The 23,248-nt window shown below is 49.5% G+C and overlaps 1 protein-coding gene across 2 annotated transcripts in view; it reads left to right on the top strand.

The window, feature by feature from the left end:
• The window catches only part of ANKRD33B (ankyrin repeat domain 33B), an 80,329-nt gene extending 57,954 nt beyond the window's left edge, over nt 1-22,375 (top strand). The window contains exons 3-4 of one of the 2 annotated variants that reach the window (XM_053202104.1): nt 7,242-7,382; nt 15,732-22,375. In XM_053202104.1, the coding sequence (XP_053058079.1) occupies nt 7,242-7,382; nt 15,732-16,564 (974 nt within the window). In that variant the 3' untranslated portion in view covers nt 16,565-22,375. The remainder of the gene's footprint in view (nt 1-7,241; nt 7,383-15,731) is intronic. The other variant, XM_053202108.1, reaches the window with a different exon arrangement.
• The last annotated feature ends 873 nt before the right edge of the window (nt 22,376-23,248 follow it).

The following is a 23,248-nucleotide window of genomic DNA, read 5'->3' as shown; positions in this document are numbered from 1 at the left end:
ATGATACTTTGGATGGGGGAAAAAGTGAGGGAGGGCTGAAGACGAAGCCCAGATTTCTGGCTTGGACACCTAGGTGATTGGTGATGTTCATCACTGAATAAGGAATGTGAGAGAGAGGAACAGGTTTCGAAGAAACCTGTTTTGGGTTTGATTTGTTTGTGGGACACTCAAGATGAAATATCCATTAGACAGATATTTAGCTAAGAAAGTCACGAAGAGGGACAGAGCTAGAGATAAGCAGTCTGGGAGTTCTAGAGTGATATCTGGATCCAGGAGAATGGATAGGTCACCGAGGAAGAGTGTATGGATAAGAGGAGGGCTTAGTTTTGCATCTGAGGCACAATAGCATTTCAGGAAGAAGAGAACAGAGACTCTCATAAAGGAAATTGAGGAGTTGCTGGAGAGATAGGAGGAAAATCAGAAGGGTGAACTATCAGGATATCCATGGAAAAAGAGTGTTTTGAAAGAGTGGAACAAGACAAGGGGTAAACTATGAAGACGTCAAGGAAGAGGAAAACTGACTGATAGCCATTGGGTTCCCCTACAACATGGTCATTGGGGACTGATGGAAAGTACTTTCAGGAGGATTTGGGGAGTGTAAGTAGCAAGAGTGAGAGTGGATGACTCAGGAAGTTGAGCTTAGAAGTCAGATGACTGAGGGTCGGGGCTGGAATGGGCAGACAGGTTCACAGGATCATTACTGGTCATTGCAATGGACTGGATGTTTGTGTTCCTTCCAAACTTGTGTTAAATCCTGACCCCCAAGATGATGGTATTATGAGGTGGGCTTTTGGGAGATGATGAGGTCATGATGGTGGAGCCCTCATGAATAGCATTAGTGCTTTTAGAAAAGAGACTCCAGAAAGTTCCCTCCCCCATTCTGCCATGTGGGGGCACAACAAGAAGACAGCTGTCTATGAAACAAGAATCAGTTCTTACCAGAGACAGAATCTGCTGGTATCTTGATCTTGGACTCCTAGACAATAGAACTGTGAACTATAAATACTTGTTGTTTGAGCCACCCATTCTGTGGCAGTTTGTTACAGCAGCCTGAATGGACTAAGACAGTCATATGTATGTATGAAATTTTTTTAAGATGGGAGACCCGTTCACATGAACATCCAGTTAGCTATTGCTGCGTAACAAGCAACCCCAAACTCTAGTTTAAAATATATTTGTTGTTCATGCATCATTGAATGGACTGGGGATCAGATAATCTAGATTACTTTTGCTCACATGTATGTGAGTGAGCTGGACCCTGTTGTAGAGTGTGCTTGTGTACTCCAGCTATGGCAGGTCTGCTCCATGGACTTCCTGTCCTCTTCCTGGGACCATCAGGCTGGCTTGGGCATGTTTTTCTTATGAAGATAGCTAAGGCACAAGTGCGAGAAGGAGTTTAGCCAAGTAAGTGCGTTTCAAGCTTCTGCTTGCATTATGCCTTTTATTTTATTTTATTTTATTTTATTATTTATTTATTTTAACATACTTGGATTTTTAAAAAATGTTTTATTCATTTTTGGGAGACAGAGAGAGAGAGAGAGAGAGAGAGAGAGAGAGAGAGAGAGAGACCATGAGTGGGGAATGGGTAGAGAGAGAGGGAGACACAGACTCTGAAGCAGGCTTCAGGCTCCGCACTGTCAGCACAGAGCCTGACGTGGGGCTTGAACTCACGAGCTGTGAGATCATGACCTGAGCCGAAGTCAGTCACTCAACCGACTGAGCCACCCAGGCGCCCCAGCCAATGTTTTTCTTAACAGAAGAACTGTGAAGTCATGTGACAAAGGACAAAGTGAAAAATTTGAGCCATCAGTGCAATCTGATCAGAGTGGATTTGCTAGGAGGGAGAGGTTGAAGAGAGAGGAGGTCATCAGTAGCACAGATATTCCACAGAAGTGGGCAGAGAGTGTTTTTAAAGCACTGGAAGGGGAGGAGAGATTGGCATCTTTAAATAGAAGAGTCACCCTTCTTTTTTCTTAAGGAGGGAAGGACGAGAGACTGCTTGTGGATGTAGGGAAGCTTGTGGGGGTGGTGAGGGAAAGTCGGGGGGTTCTCTTCTTGTGGTTTCTGTTCCCTTTGTGAGGTAGAGGGTGTGTCATCTCCTGAGAGTGGGGTTGGCTGGGAGGTAGGTGATTTAAGAGTGGGAAAGTTTGTGCTCGCTTCAGCAGCCACGTGCTCAAAGCGGAGCGATACAGAGATCGCCTTGCCTCTGTGCAAGATGGCATGCGAATTCATGAAGTTCCACGTTAAAAAAAAAAAGAAAGAAAAAAAGCAGTGGGAGAGTTAAAAATTTTCCACATGGGACTTGGGGGATAGTCAGCTGGGAAACAGCATAGGTGGGCTGGGTGGGGGATCCAGGCGACCTTTTCCATCCATGGGCACCACGGCTGTCACGGATTTCCACCCTCATACACTCACTCAGCGATGATGCTCTTGGCCATCCATATTGGAGCCAGAAACCTGGCAGCAGGGCGATACCAGAGCTCAGCTTCAGCTTTTTAGTCTCTGCTCCTGGCTCAGCCAGTCATCAAGGCCTGTCCGGTCAGGCCTTCAGGGGCCCTCAAAGTCAGCCACGCCTCTCCACCCGCCTCCCCTCCCAGGACTCATTGCCCACCCACTGCCCAGGAAGGCTTGGGCGCAGCGGGGAGAGGATCCACACCCAGCTGCCCACCCAGAATCATTGTCCTGACCCTGTATTCTTGTCGAGTGGCCCCATGCTAGATCCCCCTTTTTGACAACACACTTTTGATTTTACAACAGTTGGACTCACGGGAGAGCTCCAGAGGCGGTAGAGAGAGTCTCTTATACCCACACCCGGTTTCCCTGTGGTTAGATCTTACATTAGTGATACACGTTTGACACAGTGAATGAACGGTATCGATGCTTTATTAGCATTCACTCACGTCCATTCTTTACTCGGACTTCATCAGCTTTTCTCCGATGCCCTTCTTCTGTTCCAGGTCCCGTGTGGGGTTCCACGTTGCATTTAGTTGTCATGTGAGGCTTCTCTTGTCTGTGATGGTTTCTCATACTTTCCTTGTTTTTGTGACCTTGACGGTGTGGGGAGTACGGGTCAGGTAGTTTGTAGAGTATCCCTCAGTTTGGGCGTGCCTTATGTCTCCTCGTGGGTAGACTAGGGTTGTAACTTTTGACGGGGAGGACCACGGAGGAAAGTACTGTTCTCGTCACATCTTACCAAAGGTCCTGTTTAAAAAAAAAAAATGCAGTGACAGTTGTTAAAGATGGCGAAAGACTTCATTCAGGTGAAGACGGTCTCCATTGAGATAGGTACAGGGACTGCTGCCATGGGACTTTGCAGATGGTGGAGGGGGTTTGGCTCCGCTCCCAGTACAGCATGGGCAAGTGGGAATTTATAGCCAAGGAACAGGGTGGGGGACAGCAGGTGGAAAATCACTCAGAAGAATATCCGGGGTAAAGGGAGTTCTGGCTAAACTGAGATAACAGGATTCTTGCTGAAGACAGGACAAGGTGATCTGTCATTCCCGGGGCAGGGGGGCGGTATGGAGGGTGAGGACCGTGATCAGATATGGAGGGTGGTGCTGGTCAAACTGAATGGAGTTCTTGCTAAAACTAGATTTTCTAAGGAAATGCACAGAGGGGCCAGGGAGAGGGTTCAGGAGCCCAACCGAAGTTTGGTCAAGCACAGAATCTTTGTCAGTACGGCCGTCAACATGACTTACCACCATGGATGTTCACCTTGGTCACCTGGCTGAGGTTGTTGTGTTTGACAAGTGTCTCCGCTGTCCCCTCCCTGCTCACCGTAGTCTCCTTGAAAGGAAGTCGCTCTGCAGAGCTGCGCGTAAGGAGCGGGTTGTTACGTTCCACCGCCTTCAGAGTGTAGACCTGCATGAATTATCTGGAATTTTTCTGCAAGGCACTTTTTTTTACACACACTGTCTGTAATTTTCAAAAAAAGGTGAGGTCGATATTATCTCCCATTTTCTAGAAGTGGAAACAGAGACTCAGTGAAGTTGGCTCACCTTCCCAACGTCACCCACCTTTTCAGTGGCAGCCTGGGACTTGAACTTGGGTGTTCTCGCAGTCAGCTCTTCTAAGCACTAAGTCCTCTGTCTACGCTGTTGCTTAATCATACCACTGAAGTTAATTCATCCAGAATTCACTTAGCCCCTGGGTCACTTGTGCCCTTCTCTTAGGCAGGGTAAATCTCATGGGGGTTGCTTTGGGGGTCTCAATGGAGAGCCCATCTTTTGAAAGGGTTTCATCCAAGGACTTCAGGAACTAAATGTAATCCCAGAAGGTTGGATGGGGCTCAAACTAGATTTCAGTATGGTGCATGTTCTGGTTATGGAAGCAAGGCTGTGTGTGTTTGTCCTCTGTGTCTATCTATATCTATTACTCCAACTCTTGATTCCAGCTCAGGTCATGATCTCACGCTTTGTGGGATTGCGTCCTGCCTTGGACTCTGCCCTGACAGCATACAGCCTGCTTGGAATTCTCTCTCTCTCTCTCTCTCTCTCTCCCTCTCTCTCTCTCTCTCTCTCTGCCCCTCTCCTGTTTGCTCTAAGATTCCATTTCTGGGAGAGCCAAACTGTAATTAAAAACTGTTTGGTGATGAGGACTTAGCATAGTGATTCCATTTTGGACCTATTGTCTTGTTATTTACAGAAGACAGGTTAATATCTCTATGTCCTTAGAAGCATCTTGTCCACTGTTGATTTCATTGAACAAGGCCATCTGTGTTAAAGAGGGATTATTCTGATATCCTGAGAAAGCCAGTAGGGAGGCAGGATGGATTTCCTGGGTCATTGGAAGCTCAGGCCCGGATGTCAGACGGCGTCAGCCACACGTTGATTTTCCTGAGCTCAACATAACAAGCAGAACAGTTCCGTATAATGGGCTGTTTGTAGTGTGGATTTTCAAATTTTCCTCTCTCCGCCTGTTCAAAGCGTTTAGGATATATTGGTGCAAAGGACATCCTGGTGCAAATCACGACAGACACGCATTTTAGAAGAAATGGCTCGGAACGAATTGCAGTTCGTTGCACTTCGACCCTGGCTAAATCTAAGTGACAGGTGCCGCAGAGCGTTCAGCTGGGTGACAAACCTGACTGAGATCAAAGGACCCTCCCGTCCCTGACAGTTTAGAGCAATTAAGCTGCTCTGGGCACCTGGCGGCTGGCATCCTACCCTCCCCGGCACCTTTGATGACAACGGAGGGCACAGTGAGTCGAAGCACGAGCTGGTCGGAAACCATGAGTCACGGCTGGTGTGTGGCACCCGTGTGTTTCTGGCTTGTTCCCGGCAAGGTCGTGCTGTTAGTCAGTGTTTCTCTCTCAGAAAGCGTCACGGTTCACCTTTCAGTTTTTGCCATGAGTTCAGGAGATGGGCTGAGGTCCGTGGTAAGCGGACAGTAATGCTTCTAGAAGAGTCCGCACCCCAATTTTTGTCGAGAGTGGGCAGCCGTGAGGCCTCACCTCCTCTGCCACATCCCAGATCTCATGCAGGGACTGTTCTAGAGTCAGCCAGGGTGGGGAGGAAGTGGCCTCATGGGTCTGGCATCTCCATGGTGCAGAGGCCTCCCTTCGGGGAGGAGGTGATACCTACGTAACCTCAGAGAGCACTGGAGTGTCCACAAGGCCCCATGGCTGCAGCCTGACTGACAGTGGGGGTTCCCCAGGAGCATGTGTGCGCTGGAAAGAATAGGGGGGTTCGGAGAGCCGGAGGCCCAGGAGATGGTGTCGCGCAGGCTCTTGCTGTCTCCAGCGTAGGTTAGCTGAGTCAGCAGGGGCCGGGGTGCAGATGGCAGCTATGGGGAGGGTCTGCGGGTGCAGGGGCCCAGGTGAAGGGGAGGTGGAGAGAAAGCCATCTCCCACCTCCATGCGTTTGGTCCTCAAACTGTGAAATCTGAGCCCCTAGGGCAAGAGCTCTGAACAGGGGGGATTTGTCCAACGCCGGGGATATTTGGCAATATTTGGCCACAACCCCCCCGCCGCCCTCCAACCCTGGCTGACTCTAGGACAGTCGCTGCATGAGATCTGGGATGTGGCAGAGGAGGTGAGGCCTCATGGCTGCCCGCTGTCAACAAAAATTCGGGTGCAGACTCTTCCAGTCTTGGTTGTCATACCTGGGCAGGAGGAGAGATGTGGATGCCCCCGGCATCTAAGGGTGGAGACCAGGGATGCTGCTAACCATCCTACAATGCCCAGGGCAGTCCTACAACAAGAATAATCTGGCCCCAAATGTCGCTAGCCCCAAGCTTGGGACCCTGCCCTAGGTGACTGAAGTGGAGGGACGCAGGGTGTCATTTCACACTAGGACTTCAGTATAGCGGTGGGCATCGGGCAGCATGTTTATTTGACCCGAGAATCTCTTAATGTGGCCCTGGTAGCTGTATTTGAGGAGCTCCCCCCTCCATTTTGGCTTTCTGGGGTTGAGCCAGGAGAATCCTGGGAATAATGCTTTTTACCTGGCATTCTCCTTATTCACCCAGATCCAAGAACTTGTGGGCTTTTGATGAGCCCCTTTGGGAATGAGCAGAAAATCGGATCCTTTTTGGAGGTGCAAGGTGATAAAGGGGAGAATCTATATTCTTTTTTTGGGGTGGGAGTGGAAAATCTGTATTCTGAAATGAATGTTCTTACCAGCTTAGGTTATGGTTGGGTCTGGGTAGCAATCTTTCCCAGTTCCCTGTCTGCCTGTTCGTGTGTGTGTGTGAGAGACAGGCAGACGGACAGATAGACAGACACGGCTGCGTGGTAATGGACAGTGACAGCATGAACGGGCGTATCCTATTGGTGTGATGGTGACCTTCTCTTTGGGAGCGCTGAGAAATGGCTCTGAGGTTCCTTTTTCGTTCTGCATCTGTTTGCCTTGGCATCTCCTGCTGGGAGCTGACAGCATCCGGAACCTTCCCCCACCAGCCAGTGTCACTGGAGGCTAGTTCAGCTCAGTTTCCACCCCCACCCCCACAGCTCACTGGCTCCCCATGCTACCTCCTTACCAGTTTGACGGACAGCTAAGCCCTCAAGGGGGCGGGCCAAAGAGAACCAGAGTGAACCAGGGTGGCTCCCTGTGTCTTCCTGTTTACCGGACTTCATGAGAATTATTTCTTGTGTCTAAGAGGCAACCCCCACCCCCAGCCCCCGCAAGCGGGCTGGCCCGGGAGGTTGACCATGGGACGTTCTCTCTCTAGGAAGAATGCTTCACTGGGGTGCACACTCCTTGTGGAAGGTGGTCAGTAAACGTGTGTAATTCTCTTTGCAGGACATGCCACCATCACCAACTACTTGTTGAACTATTTTCCCGGCCTTGACCTTGAAAGGAGGAACGTGTTTGGGTTCACGGCCCTGATGAAAGCCGCCATGCAGGGCCGGACGGAATGCATCCGAGCCCTGATGTTGGCAGGTATGTCTCTACCTGCCCTGTGTGGTCCCAGGGGTCTCAGGAAGTGCTGATTTTGGCCCTTGAAAGAATGTGTATTGACGGGGCACCTGGGTGGCTCAGTCGGTTAAGTGTCCGACTCTTCCTTTCCGCTCAGGTAATGATCTCATGGGTTCGTGAGTTTAAGCCCCACGTCAGGCTCTGTGCTGACAGATTCACTGTCTCTCCCTCTTTCTCTGGCCCTCCCCTGCTTGTGTTTCTCTCTCTCTCTCTCTCTCTCTCAAAATAAATAAGCTTATATAAAAAAAGAATATGTATCGAGAGGAATCAGTTCCATAGAGACTAAGCCTAGCAGATGTAGCGAAGAATGGTTTCTTTGAGGTGTGCAGCCTTTATCCTCTGAGTTGAAACAAACAAAAAGGAAAGCAAAGCCCTCAGGGTGGGGCGGGAGGTCACAGCACTTGTCACCCCATAGCAAACCCCTCCCTGCTCCCTGATGAGCTGTCCTTCACCCTTAGCTCCTTCCTGCCCATATTTGTTCGTCTTTGTGTATTTTACTTATTTTGAGAGAGGGTGGGGAGGGGCAGAGCCAGAAGGAAAGAGAATCCCCAGCAGGCTCTGTATGGTCAGCGCAGAGCCCGATGCGGGGCTCGAACTGCCGAACCATGAGATCATGACCTGAGCTGAAATCAAGAGTCAGACGCTTAATGGACTGACTTTTTTTTTTTCAAGTTAAGTTTTTTATTGGAATAATTTAGATGAATGGAGAGTGACAAAGATAGTACAGAGTCCCACCTGGTCCTCACTTGTTTCCTGCACATTAACGTCTTACTGGGGGGCCAACACTGGTTCATGACTTTTAGCTAAACCCCAGACTTTATTCAGATTCCACCCGTTCTCCCATTGCTGTCCCCCTTCTGTTCCAGGATCCCATCCAGGCTCCCACATGTAACTGCCACGTGTCCCCAGTGTCCTGTGGTTGGTGACAGTTTCTCAGTCTTATCTCCCTGCTCATGACCTGCCTGGCTCCAAACGGGCCCGTATGGTGTCCTCGGCCTGTCATTTTCCTTGTGATTGGATTGGGGTTATACAAGTCACAGCTTCTTTGGATTTTTTTTTTTTTTTTCCTCCTGCTTTACCCTGAGGGTTTAGGAGAAACTGGAGGAAAAATAAATCCTGTAAGTGATGGCAGGCTTCGAAGAGGAAAACTTTCATGGAAATAAAAAAGATCATAATTAGAATTAGTCCCATTGATTGTGCTTTTGACTCTGACAGTTTCGTTTTTGAAAGGCGAGATATAGCAGTTTCAGACGAGTTTAGGCCTTGCCTGTCCTATAGCAGCAAAGAGACGCTTCCTCCTAATTAACCGGTGTTTGTGATGCTCTTGTATTTGGGGGAGGCTTCGTCTGCTTTTACTGCTTCTGGAGCTTAGTTATAATTGAGTGTAGGTTTTTAGTAATTTCCTTTCCTACCCAAGCATTTATGGTGTTAATCACATCACTTCATTTTTCCTGATGAATTAATTTGAATTACAGGCCCTTTTGTTCTTAGGTCAATTGCCTTGCCATCACTCCGGAAAATGCCCAGGTGTTGGCTGTCATTCGGCTTTTTTTCTGGGTCTGATGGAAGTTTCAGGCGTTCGCTAAGCATTTACAGGATTGCAGAAATGCCTCTGGGGCCTCTTGAGGGACGGGCCTGCTTCAGGGCAGCGCGTCCAGGGCCTCGGTTATGGATAATGAATTTGGCATTAGGTTTCATGGCGTTAGGGTTCCTCCCCCTTGCCCGTGCCCTCCTCCTGGGCCTGCGCATCGGACTCCAGCACGGTTCTCACGGGTGCAGACCTGTGGTCCACCCACCCTGAACTGTTCCTTGTCCGAGCAGAATGGTCAGCAGAACTGACTTGGAAGCCAGGACCCCTGGTTCTTGATTCCAGTCCCTTCGTTTATCGTCTCTACACCTGGGCCAGTCACCTAACGCCCTGGGCCTCTGCTGGGACGGGAGGTGAACGACTGTAGGAAGTCGTAATGGGGACTGAATGAACTCCCGTGTGGAAAGCCCTTGGGTGTATGTCCAGCGTGGAGGAAGCCTCTGGTCAATGGCGGTTGTTATTATTATTGTTACTTGTGAATTCATGTGCTCAGTAATTGTTTGTCCCATGAATGACAGACAAGCAGTGGTATATTTTTCCCCCTTGAAAAATATCCCTGTGGTGAAATACTTAAACATTCCTGCCGAGGGTCGTGGGCACATAGCTCACAGCTTCTGAATCTTTTTACTGCTGTCATTTGGTGCTGGATAATTCTTTGTGGTGGTGGGGGGTGGGGGGCATCCCCGGAACTGTAGGATATTCAGCACTTGCCCTGGCCTCTCCCCACCAGGTGATGCTAGCACCCTCCCAGGCAACCAAAAATGTCTCCAGACATTGCTAAAAGTCCCCTTGGCGTGTAAAACGGCCTCTTGTTGAGAAACAGTGATGTCAGTAATTTAAATGGGAAAGGACAGAAAAAAAGAAGAGAATCTTTTCCTTCTTATATGCATTCCTCCTTCCAGCTTGTTCTATAGTCCTTCTTAAAATAAAAATCTGACAGCTCTTCGGAGGGGTTTCTGAACTGCCCTCTAAGGTTTTGGTGTTTCACTTCTCGAAGATCTTAATTTTCTACTATTACCTCTGAGGTGGCTCACACTTCTTTTCCCCAGGAAAATGTGTTACACTTTCCTTTTACAGTAGATGTACGCGTGTGTTTTAAAAGAAGAAAAAGTGAGGAGCACCTGGGTGGCTCAGTCAGTTGAGCGTTTGACTCTTGGTTTCAGCTCAGGTCCCGATCTCACTCTTTGTGGGTTTCAGCCCCGCATTGGGCTCTGCACTGACAGTGAGGAGCCTGCTTGGGATTCTGTCTCTCTCTCCCTCTCTTTCTGCACCTCTCTCTCAAAATAAATAAACTTTAAAAAAAAAAAAGAGAAAAAGGGGCGCCTGGGTGGCTCAGTCGGTTGAGTGTCCAACTTCGGCTCAGGTCACGATCTCACGGCTCGTGAGTTCGAGCCCCGCGTCGGGCTCTGTGCTGACGGCTCAGAGCCTGGAGCCTGCTTCTGATTCTGTGCTTCCCTGTCTCTCTGCCCCAACCCACTCGCATTCTGTCTCTGTCTCCCTCAAAAATAAATAAACGCCAAAAAAGATTTTTTTAAAGAAAGAAAAAAAATGTGTGATCGAATGTCTTTCCTGGGTTGGATGGAGAGCAATGAGGATACTTGTTGGGATGCCTAAAAATTTGCACAGGTAGTTTTAAGTCTTCTTTCCGTTTAATATGTCAATATTAAGAGAGCCTTTAAAGATACTAACGCATGAGTGTTTCTTGGGATTGACACTTGAACACAGAGCGTGTTTAGTGTAGCTGTGGAAAGTCCCTTGAGAGATAATCAGTGGTCATCATGTGATCATTTCAAAAGCAAAAGGCACGCGCACTGTTATGCGGTAATGGGTAGAAATGCATATATCATCCCTCTTGTTCCAAGTGCAGGCTTTCTCCTGCACCTGAGTTGAATTTCCCAGTTGCAATTTCATTATATTCAGTAGGAAGTGTCTCCTTTGAGAAATGATGGATCATCGAATGGGATGCCCTGCCAGCACTGTTTAGATTTCCCAGTAGTTCATAACATACAGACACACGTCAGCTCTTATCTTACCTCGTCAGGCAGAACGAAATAACGTGGGAATTATCAAAACTTTGGATTTTATAAAAGATGTAACCGGGGTCTGGGAAGCTGATTTATTGGCTCTTTGGTTTTCGGCTTCCCCAGGACTAGCGTCAGCTCTGCTGATAAGAATCCCAAGTGGGGCTGTGGATTCTCGTTAATTCAGTGGAATATTAATGCCCCGAAGTGACAGGTCTCTTTAAATAAGTGGCCCTGAGAAGCCATAATGAGGATGCGACTTTCTCTGAAGAGAAGCAGAACTCAGTGGAGGTTGGCAAACTCTAGACGTGCTTAGGCTTTTGTACCTGAAGCGTGGTGTGATTTCTGTGGCATTCGGCCTTCGGGAAGCGGAAACAGGCAAACCCCTTCGCGCGTCTGTGATCCCCAGCAACGACGCAGACATCCGGGAAGGTGTAGGAGGCTTGCTTAACGAGGGCCACTCTCCTCGTTGGTCCTGTGGTCATTCGTGTCCTAGGCGAGCCCCGACTGTGTGTGCTTCTGCAAAGCCAAGTGATACAACATCACAGCAGAGGTTTCTTTATTGTTTATAAGGATAACAGGAATCTCTTGTGAGCTGAGAATTTGCCAAGTTGGAATGATTTCAGATTAATTTGTAGAGAAAGGGCTAAAAATCAGGCATTCCATGTCACCACAGACAGTGTCTTAGCTTGGGCGCTTAGCTTGACGCAAAAGGAAACCTTGAGACAGGACGTGGGGACAACTAGTTTCTCTGGAAGGTGAGGGAGCCGGGTGAAGGATAGAAAGGGGAGACCCTGTGGGCAACTGGGACTCAGCCCTGCTGAGACTCCCTGAAGGACCAAGTACAAGGTATCTCAGAAATGCCTTTGGGGGTGGGGCAGGCTAGAAGGAGGTGCCCCATCCCCCACCCACCAGATCAGGGCTCTTTCCTGAGACCCTGTGTCCTGACTGATCGTATTGATTGATCCCCAAGATACAAGCCGGGATGGCACATGGGAGGAAAGTGCAGGAGCTGGTCCACAGGCTCCTGTGTCAGGAGAAAGGCCTCTTGCTGGGAGGGGACCAGAGACGGGCTTAGAAGGGTAGGTAATGTTGGGGGGCTGGCAGAGAATTTGGAAAGGGAGTGACGTGCCCAGGCTCTGTCTGCCTTCTAGTCGGGCCATGACTGCTGGGGGGACGGTATCTGAGAATGAATGATGGAAGGTAGCTTCTTTTCCTTTGGCACCTGTTTGGGATGCTTTCTGCTTCCAGGAACAGACATCCTGACTTGATGGGGGCTGAAAGCAAACATGCCTCTGTTCCCCCCCCTCACCAGAAGTCTCAAGGCAGGCAGCAGCTGTGCAGAGCTGGCCCTGGGCTCCATGAGGACATCCCAGAACTGGGTTCCCTTTTCTGTTCACCCAGCACCCCTGACTCACCCAGCACCCCCATTCTCCCGGCACCTCCCACCCTCCCCACCCAGTACCCCCTCCCCCCCACAGCACCTCTTTCTCCCCCCAGCACCCTCCTTCCCCCATTCAGCGACCCCCTCCCCCCACGTGTTGGCTGGTTACTTCACATTGCACCAGAACTCTAGGCTTCAGATCTGTGTTTTAGACAGAAAGCAGCACTACCCACAGTCATCACTTTTATCAGGGTGCAAGAGCCTTCTCTTTGGGGCTCACTGACCCTTGTAAGAGAGGCTAAGGAAAAGGGGAACAGGATTGAAGTTACTGGGTTAGACCAGTATCCTCAACTGGGGGTGGGTGTTGCCCCCCCAGGGAACACGTGCTAATATCTGGGGAAATTTTTGGTTGTCACAACTGTGGAATGCTACTCACCCCCACTGGGTGGAGACCGGGGTTGCTGTTAAAAGTCTTAACGATGCACAGGACGGCCCCCACAACAAAATGATCTGGCCCAAAATGTCAGTAGTACTGACATGGCAAAACCCTGGTCTACGCCAGTCATGATGCATTGCCCAGAACTGAGTATGTTGCTGCCTTGAGTGAAATCGAGGACTTTGTGCAGACAACTGACAGCACTCAACATGGCAGCAAACGGACACGTGGGTAGGAGCCCAACTTCTGGCTGCGTGGCTGGAGCACCGGGTGAGACAGCAGGGGTGGGGAGTGAGGGTGCCAGTAGGACCCGGGGAGAAGATGCACACACCGGCCTTTCAGAATCCTCTGTTCTCTGAAACGTTCACTTCGAGAGTGGTGACCATCGGTGCTGGCCTCCCACGGTTTCATCGCTCTGTCTAGGCCATTCATGTTGCCCTTCTTCACGACATGAATCCCAGACGTGTAGCATGGCTCAAGTCCTCAGGCTACATTACCATCAGAGTGGCCTTTGTTCTGTAAAAGTGTGTGGTTTCCAAGATCATTTTGAAGGGTTGTTGTTGGTTTTTTTTTCTGTTTATTTATTCAGAGAGAGATAGGAGGGGGTCAGAGAGGGAGGGAAAGAGAGAATCCCAAATAGGCTCTGTGACGTCAGCGCCAGAACCCAGTGCAGGGCTCGAACCCAGGAACCGTGAGATCACCACCTGAGCCAAAATCAAGAGTCAGACACTGAAGTGACTGAGCCACCCAGGCGCCCCTTCCAAGATCATTTGGGAAAGGCACGAAAACAGCAGGAAGCACTGAACTACCCTTTGGACAGCTGCTCCTTTAGTTTTCTATTAGCTTTTGAAAAATGTCTCTCTCAGGCCACGTTCATTAAGATTTTAATTTTGCAGTTTGTTCCTTTTTAAGTGACGTGCAATTAATTAAGGCTTAGTGTGTCATCTATTTTTTGCGATGACATTTTTACTGCCCCCTTTTCATTTTTGTCAGTTTATAAATTGTACTCTGGCTAATGAGTTCCATCCCGATTTCCAGTTCCAAATAATTATCACTCTCCGAGTACGTCTATTCTTTAACGTGCCACAGCATTAAGCACATTATGAGGCAAGCCCAGGTGAGCGGGCCTGCCTGTGCCAGGGGGCCGCTGGAGGGGCGCCAGGCTGGGGAGGCTGCTGAGCCCCTCCTCGCCTCCGTTCAGCACGTACTGAGCCGCCACCACATGTCAAACACCTGGGTCCGCGTGAGACATAAATGCAGAAGCCTCTGCCGGCCCCGGTCCCTGGAGAGCTCACAGACTAGATAATTGCCCTAGTCCTCCACACTGCTTTGCCAGTCAAAGTATGACTAATGGGACCTGAAATCCTGAATGATTTTTAACTGTGTGTGGGGCTGAGATTGGACCAAGATTAATTGAACAGCAATTCCTTCTTAATTTCTCTTATACGACTGTGCTGAAATTTATGAACATCTCATCAAGTTGAGCTGAAGTTTAAATTTGCAATATTAGGAGGGGGCGGTGGGTGGGACGGGGGAGATGTATTAAGGAAGTGACTAGTCTAAGGGAGACTGAGGATATAGGAGTCAGGGTTCTCCAGAAACGCAGAACCACTGGGAGATACATGTTAAGAGATTTATTTTAAAGAATTAGCTCATGACCTTGGGGGTTAGCAAGCCCCAGATCTGCCAGGTCATCAGGCTGGAAACTTGGGCAGATGTTAATGCTGCAGTCTTGAGGCTGAATTCCTTTTCCCCCAGAAGTCTTTAGCTTCTGTTCTTGAGGCCTTCAACCGATTGGATGATGCCCACCCACATTATTGAGGGTAATCTCCTTCACTCAGACAACTGATTGTGGATGCTAATGGCATCCACAAAACAGTTTCACAGGGCACCTAGATTAGTGTTTGTTTAAATCCCTGGGGTGCCGTAGTCTGGCCACGTTGACACAGAGCACTAAGTGTCATAGAGGAAGTGACCCTCCCTGACGGGTGGGCAGGAAATACACACAGATGAGACCTTCTGTTGGCAACTTCGATGCCTCAGGTAGGTCCCTTGGCCGCTGTGACCTCCATCCATTTTGTAGCAAACCCTTATGAAATGCATGCCTCCCACCAGCCAAGATGATATGTGTCGAGGAAACCAAAATGAGTAAGATGGGGGCTCTGTCCTGGAGAAGCCCACGGTCTGGTAAAGATGATAGACCCAGGACCGACCAACTCAGTACAAGAAGTAAAGGGCCACACGTTTCCTGCACAATGGGACCCTCACAAGTGATTATTCCTTTTAGCGTTCTAGAATATTCTGGTGACATCATTGAAGTGTTCACACGTCTGTCTAGTCATCTCTTCGTTGCTGGAAAGCCATGAAATCTTATTTCTTTAAAAATCCCATGATTTAGAGGCACCTGTCGGTTAAGCGTCCGACTTCGGCTCAGGTCATGATCTCGTGGTTCACGGGTTCAAGCCGCACGTTGGGCTCTGTGCTGACAGCTCAGAGCCTGGAGCCTGCTTCCGATTCTGTGTTTCCCTCTCTCTTTGCCCCTCCCCCACTTGCACTTTGTCCTTCTCTCTCAAAAATAAATAAACATTTTTAAAAAATTAAAAAAATCCATGACTTAGGTGCTGAGTTCAGGTGGTTTTATTTAGGAAAGGCAAGCGATTAAATTAGGAGCACTTAAAGCTGGGTTGTGTTACAGTCGTACACACAGTAAGGAGTTCATGGTCAGATGCAGGCTCATCCAGGTGGCACAGTTCCAGGGAGTCTGTTAGTAGGTTGTGGAAATTTTGCCTTTGATCCATTTCACTGTCTTTCATTTTCTGCCACTGGACGGGAAAAGTTCTGGAGGCATTCTCCCATTACTGTTTGCGTTTGTGGTTTTTTTCAGGGGCGGATGTCCATGCCCGGGACCCCCGCCGTGGGATGTCCTCCCAGGAGTGGGCTGCTTACACGGGACGGTTGGAGGCCGTCCGCCTCATCCAGAGGCTGCTGGAGCGACCCAGCCCCGAGCAGTTTGGGGAAAAGTACAAGCCAGAGCTGCCGCTCCCCCCGGAGGCCGTTCTGAAGCCCACGGGCTCCAAAAACTGTTTGCAGAGGCTCGCCGAGTTTGTGCGGTCCGCGCTGACGCCCCGCTCACGCCAGGGCCTGGAGGATGGGGGCGTCCTGGACCATATGGTCAGGATGACCACGAGCCTCTACAGCCCCGCCGTGGCCATCGTCTGCCAGACTGTGTGCCCCGAGAACCCGCCCTGTGTGGGGAAGAGGCGGCTGGCGGTGCAGGAAATCCTGGAGGCCCGGGGGAACCCGGACACGCACGCCCCGGAGAGCGATCAGGTAGAGGGCGCCGAGCGGCAATCCCGGACCCTCCAGGCCGCGGGGGCCTCCAGAGCGGGGGCCCCGAGAGCCAGCCTCCCGTCTCCGCAGCTGCCAGGCGCCCCGCGGAGGGCCAGCCTCCTGCCCCTGCAGCTGCTGAGGAGGACCAGCGTGCGGCCCGGCGTGGTCATCCCTAGGGTGCGCATCAGCAAGGCGCCCGCGCCCACCTTCCACCCGGAGCGGGCGGCCGCCAAGGGCAGCACCAAGGACAGCGCCCACCTGCAGCTCCCCAAGTGGAGGTACAAGGAGGCCAAGGAGGAAAAGAGGAAGGCGGAAGAGGCGGAGAAGCAGCGGGCGGCGGCCGCGCAGAAGGAAAGGCGGGCGCCGTCCTGGAGGAAAAGGACGTGAGGGGTCGGCTGCCTGGAAGCGTGTGCGGCGGGGGAGGAGGCGCCGGGGCTCGGCGCCGGGAAGGATGCACCCCCCCCCGCACCCCCCCCCCCGCCCTCGCCCCTTCCGCCGCGCTGCACAGCCCCGCACGTCGCCACCGCACATCCCCTACAGACAGGCTCTCCCGGGGGGACCCAGAACGCGCTCCATATTTATTCAGGCAGCACCCTAGAGTGAGTTGGGCAGGGCACAAGAAGATTAGCCTAAAACCAGTTCCCTTAGCAGTCAGTACACCTAGCGGGCAATTTGCCAAAAAGCCTACCTTTAGAACCTCACTTGAGAAATTTTAAGACCAATGTATCAAAGGGCCTTTTCGGAATAATTTTGTATTTTAATCATGATCAAATTTGTCTTTTACTGGTCTTTGTATTTAAGACGTCATGAATACATTTGCCCGAAGACCTTTTGTTTAAAATACTGTTTCTAGCAATAATTATTTGTGATATCTCTATGATATCATACAGAATTTGCAGAAGCCTCCCCTTTCCTTGATGTTTGCTCTGGTCTTTGCCTTTCCTTCTCATCGTAGGTGTGCATGAGCTTCGTACGTTCTTATTGATTTGATTAAGCAATGCTGAATATTTGTTTCTATTTGATGGAGGCATTTACTTTTACAGCAAAATGATGAAGTGAGACGGGGATCAGAGTTCCTTGTATCTTATTTTTAAAGCTCTTATTTATACAGTAATAATGAAGAAAAACCTGTTGTCGAAGTACGAAACCGTGCATAGAGAAGCATGTATTTATTGCTAGAACTAAACATTTTAAGCAAGGGACTTCAGATAAACTGGATGCAAAGCCTTTAACATACTCAAAAATAGGAGAAAAACCTATTGCTTAATAAAATGGGGGCGAATGTAATAAATTTTTAGTAGAAATACAAAGTTAAGTTCTATGTACTCTTACAGAAATTGAATTCAGATATCCTTAAAACGTAAAAAAGATGCAAAAGAGTAAGGCGCCAGAGTCATACAAACCACTGAAAAGGGGGAGAGGGGCTAGCGGAACAGGGATCAGGACTAAACATTAAACAAACTCATCTTAGGCAAATTGTCCTGGCGTGGGCTGGGCCGCTCCCTCCTCCAGACTCCGTTCCAAAGACTCCCTGGTGTGGAATTACTTTTATTTTTCCTTTGATGACTCCCTGTGATGTTCAGTTCATTCTCATGCTGACTTTGTAGAATTTCCAAGATATGGGGACTTCGGCAGAGCATGTATGCGATTTGCCCTGGGCTCTGAGCTCTCACTGGGAGTTTCCGTCCATACTGTTTATCTCTGAAGCACTGAGAAATTCTAATGACTCTCTGGCCATCTGGGTTGCAGAGTATCTGTCATATATATGCACTAACGACGGCACTTTATTTAAAAATTACCCTACTTGGAAGCCATAGATTTAAAATAGTAGAGACCGACCCTGGATTCACATGTCAGATCGTGCTGCTCCCTGGCTGTGTCGTGATGTGCACCTGTCTCATGATGTGGGCTGGGATGGCGCCGGCCTCTGCCTATCTTCCTGTGATGCTCGGCACCATCGGGCATTGAGGAATCTGGGGTCTCAGACTCACCTCACCAAAAACCTCAACCAACAGTCTGTTGGGCAGCACCAGACTGATGGGAGAAGGTGCGATGCTAATGCTTTCTTTCAGCATCACTGATATTAGGGGGCTGCAGGCCACCCTCGTGTGTGAGTCGGGATTGGCCAAGTGCCCTCGGATGAGATGGGGACTGGTCCCCAAGGTGAAGAGAAACACACCTGAGCTCCCTGGCAGTCCAGTCCGGCATTCTTTGAGATAATTTTCACGTCCATGTATTCATTGCTTTGAATGGCTGGCTGCATTTTGTAGCTGAGGGTCACTCTTTGTCACCTGGCTTCTGCTGTAGGTCGGGGGCAGGGGCACTGATGGGCAGTGACCTCCTCCTGCTCTCCACATGTCCCCACATTTGTTCCCTGCCATCTCCTTTGCCTGTTTTCTTCTCCACTTTTGGCTAAATGCCCTGATCCTCCGTGGCACCACCACTCTGAGGTCTAAAAGGGCAGAAAAGCAAGGCGATCGTGAGAGGCAGTGCGGTGTCCCTCTTGAATTATCATGTAGTGACCTCCACCTGCCCAGTGAATGAACTACAGATTTCCCCAGCTTCTTTGCAGTTGGTTTAGGATTTTGGCACGGTCCGCTATGCCCTTTTAAGGGCAAGAGACCTCGTGTGCTCTCCTGACAGATGATAACAGCACCACCCTGCTGTGCGGAGCAGGGAGGACCCCGTGTCTGCTTGCACCCCTGATGCTTATTAACTGTAAATAGTGAATTTCAAGTTGACAGGTACCTTCTCAGGGATTTATATATAAATATAGTTAGAGGAAAAGATGAAGTATATTTTAATACTTTTTAGCGTTTGAGTGAATTATGATCACACTAGACAGAAGAAATATTTCTAAGACGATATCAGTGCTGCTGTTTTCCAGGGAGCTGTCCAGAGGCTCCCTCTGTTGAGATTTTCTGGTTATTGGAGACCCGGGACTTTGGCAGCTGAAACGGCTTTGGGGGTAGATGTGAGGTCACCTCGGCACCTCTCAGTTACCTCTTGTGGATGTGAACCCTTGTATTTAAAACAGATTCAGCCTGTATGTAAGCAGCGTGGCTGGGATAACAGAGACGGGCCATTCGTCACTTTTACCTCTAGAACTGGTTCCTCCGTGTCTGCTGTCGGGGTGCATGCCGTGGGAATGACAGTTTCTTGTCCTGGCTCATGTGGACCCATGTTCCACGGTCATCCCGGTGTGCCGCTCACCACTGGGGAAGCAGAGGGAAAATCTGGAAAGCCGAGGGAAGTCCGTCTGGAATGGCCTCAGTGTTAAGAGGCATAAGCTGTCGCGTCTTTGGCCACACTAGGGACACATGGCCCATAGCATCACGGACTTTCGTCACTGTCTCTGAAGCATCTCCCAACAGGCTCCCGGCAGCACGTCAGGAACACGGAGGTGGGAAATCACAGATGGTTCCTTGTCTCAGCGTCGGTTCCTCCCGAGACACCAGGCTCATTCTGCAGGGGACAGAGATTCATGATGTCCGCTGGGACGTGGGGCCTGCATGCATGGAGAGGCGGTTCCAGACGCCTCTGCCCACTTCCTTCCACGCTGTCAGTGGTAAGCGGGTCTCCGGGGGCCCGGCGTCTGCGTGGAGACCAGGAGTTGGTGTGAGAGATAGAATCCCACGAGGCGAGGCCGGACCCCGTCCTGACGGGGGGATGCCAAGCCCGTGTTCCACAGGGAAGAATCAGGGTACCACGTTAGGAAGAAAGGCCTCCCTGAGAGTTAACTTAATGAGCCAAGACTCAGAAGGGGGCACGATTCGTCCCTGGTAGCCTCTGGCAAGAGCACTGCCTTTCCCCCCTCGTCCACACTACAGTCAGAGAGGAGCCTGACTCTCCCTAATTTACCTAAGTTTGCTCTAGGGAAGGCGCTCTGATGGAAGTCAGGGGTTCCTCCTCCCCCAGGCTCCCCTGGACGTTCCTGCTTGCTCCTTTCCTGTCTCCTACAACACCTGTCCGCCCCGCAGCGTGGAGGCTCATCATGACCTACTGTGAGCTCCAAGTCGCCGTCTTTCATGCGATCAAGTGCAAGCATTTGTTCTTTACAGTATTTGGGGAAGTTCTGACACGCTGCCCGGGTATTTGCTCAGCGCCCTTTCCGGCCCACGTGGGTGACTGGGCTCTGCACTGTCTGTGGGTACTCCGCGTGCCGGGTCCTCGTTTCCCGCCACGGCAGCCTCGCACCAGCCCCCTTGAGCCAGGCCAACGGCCTAGAGGACCACTATCCTTCAGGGAAGGGAAGGCAGGAGGGCCGTCACAACCGGCCCACGCAGAACGATGAGGTCGCGTTCATGATGGCAACTGGAATTCGGCAGATAATCCTCACCGTGGGGGTGCTGTTACCCACAGAGAACTTAGGACAAAACCGGTCTCCCTGAAGTGCTGATTGTCATTTTCTCAGCTTGACACCTCGATGCATCTAGAACTTGTTTCTTTCGTCTGTGTAACTCTTGAGTCAGCTGCCCATTTCTGTGGCCTCGAATTCACCTGTTTCTTCATTAACGTTGAAAACAAGCGGCTAAAAAAATTCCTCTGGAGGCTGGTTTTGGGGGGGAAAAAAACCCGAGACAAACAGAAAAACACGAAACACAAAACTTAACCACTACCCGAACTGATTTAACTGGTTTTCGAGCGACTCGGTTGAATGCCCGTGCCGTGCGCACAATTTCTGCATTGTGTCCCAGCCTGAAACAAGACTTCTGAGAGAGGCACGGTCCCTGCAGCGCTCTGATGGCCCTCGACTGCAGGCCGAGCCGGAGTGCGCGGTGTGTGATAAGGTGTGAGTGTGCCCACACGCACGTGCACGCGCAAATGAACAACTAAAGGAAGAGCAAGTCCTGTGTTCGCAAATGTGACTGCTGCGGTGGCTCCCGGGGAGCGTCAGGCGTGACCTTCATCGATGTGTGTGTTCAGGAGGGTTGGACGGTCCAAGACCTGCTGGAAACACTTCATCCAGTGGGGCGTGGAACAAGCTAGCATGTCGTAACCCGGATCTTCTCGAAGTGGAGTGTTGGGCCAGGCGCCTCATGTAGGACAAGGTCCAGTCGCCGAATCGGGGACATCTCTCTGCCTTTGACGCGCGTCCTCTGCCTTGAGAAGCAAAAGCCAGAGAGGACTCTGCTTGGGGAGCTCCAGCAGACTTTCAGCTGTGGCCACAGGGTGGGGACTGAACTTCGAATTTGGTGCCAGGTTAGCCCATAGAATCAGCATCGTACCCCAAGGAAGCACTAGGATTTTCCCAAATCCCAAGTATGAAGTACTCTAATCAAAGCTAACACAACTTGGGTTTTGAGAGGTGTCGAGTCTTCATAGTATTACAGCTTTATATTGTTTTTAGAGGAGATGTAGGTGAGAAACAAAAATGAAGCTCGTAGGGCAGTGACCTGTGTTGACCTGACACCGTATAATGTTTTGGGAGCTTGCGTTGAAGCACTTTATTAACACCAGCTCTTGAGCAGAAGTTCTCGAAGCTGGTTTGGAACTGCACAATTATGGACGACTGGATGAAAACCAAAAAAAAAAAAAAAAAAAAAAGCTGTAAACCTGGAAATGTTACCAGCAGCTCACCGAGCCTGTGGGGGCGTCCTCAGGAATTTGAATGATACACCCCTGGTCAGTTGAACAGAAAAAGGTTTCTTTGGAATTCTCTTCATTGAAATCATTGTCCTGCCTTGTCATGTTTTGGGTGTCTGAGGATGTGTGTTTAATAATGGCAACTTCATGGCAGTCTGAGAATCAAACAGGCTTCTGCACGGGGTACCAGATTTCAAATTCTGTCGTCTTGGGATAAGCTCTGTTTTCTGAATGTAAAGTTATTTCCATTGTCATTTCTGAAAACGGCTGTTTTGAAAATGTTGACCGGGGATCGCATTGGGTGCATTTCATAGCTTTTTATTTTGAAGGTGAGTTTTGTTACGGTTTATAAAAGATATTTTCCTATTTAGACCTCAGGGCTATTTTGGGACCTACAAATAAATGTGACTCCCAGCAGCGTCCAATTCTTGATACCGAAAACGTTAATAATCTTTACGTTAAATATGATACATTATTCAGCATAAAGAATGTGTCTGTTCCCTGTCACCTTCTAACAAATTCTGTATCTAATATTTAAAAACGCTAGACAAAAGTAATGTAAAAATATGGGGGGATTGTGGCTACGGGATTAAAAAGCGCTTGTGAAATAAACTGTACAGGGGTGTGATATTTGACGTGTGTAGGAAATGAGACAATTAAATATGCCACGTATTTTTAATGTTAATTCTTTTGATCAGGATAGATGTGCGCTTTCTTTTTCTGACATACTGTTACCTGAACACGCTTTACTTTTACTTTCGATGGTAAGATTTTTAAATTAATGGTTTATCCCAGAATATTTTCACTTACGTTAAAATAACATCGCTGCAGCCCACCCACTAGGAGGTGGGCACCCTCAGTCGTGTGTCCATGTATCTGCACACATGTGTCAAAACAAAAATACGGTTTTTATTTTAGGCTTATTTATTTTGAGAGAGGGAGGGAGCACGAGCGGGGGAGGGGCAGAGAGAGAGGGGGAGAGAGAGAATCTCAAGGGTCTTGATCCCTGGAACTCCAAGGTCATGACCTGAGCTGAAATCAGGAGTCCGAGGCTTAATTGACTGAGTCCCCCTGGCGCCCCAGGTTTTGTTTTTCTGTGTATTCTTTTACCTAGCTGATACAATGTAAATGTTGTTCTTTGGTTTCTTTATTTAAAGCATGTCCTTGAAAAGCTTTTTAAAAACTCTAAAACTAATTTGATTTTCTTTTAATGGCTAAAAAAGGAATGTAGAAACACAGAAAAAATGAACCAAATGCCATGAAAGGGTCTCAGATGAAAAGTCCCTGACCTTCCCTCGGGGCAGTCCCTCAGATGAATTACTTAGGCATCCTTCTAGAAATATATGTATATATATAGTATATATATGTATATATATATATATATTATATATATATATTTAAAAAAATTTTAGGATAAGGGCACCTGGGTGGCTCAGTCGGTTAAGCGTCTGACTTCAGCTCAGGTCATGATCTCGCAGTTTGTGG

This window comes from Acinonyx jubatus, chromosome A1, assembly GCF_027475565.1.
Source record: "Acinonyx jubatus isolate Ajub_Pintada_27869175 chromosome A1, VMU_Ajub_asm_v1.0, whole genome shotgun sequence".
Lineage (NCBI taxonomy): Eukaryota > Metazoa > Chordata > Mammalia > Carnivora > Felidae > Acinonyx > Acinonyx jubatus.
Note: the sequence above shows the minus strand (reverse complement) of the source record. Positions and strands in the feature narration are given on the sequence as shown.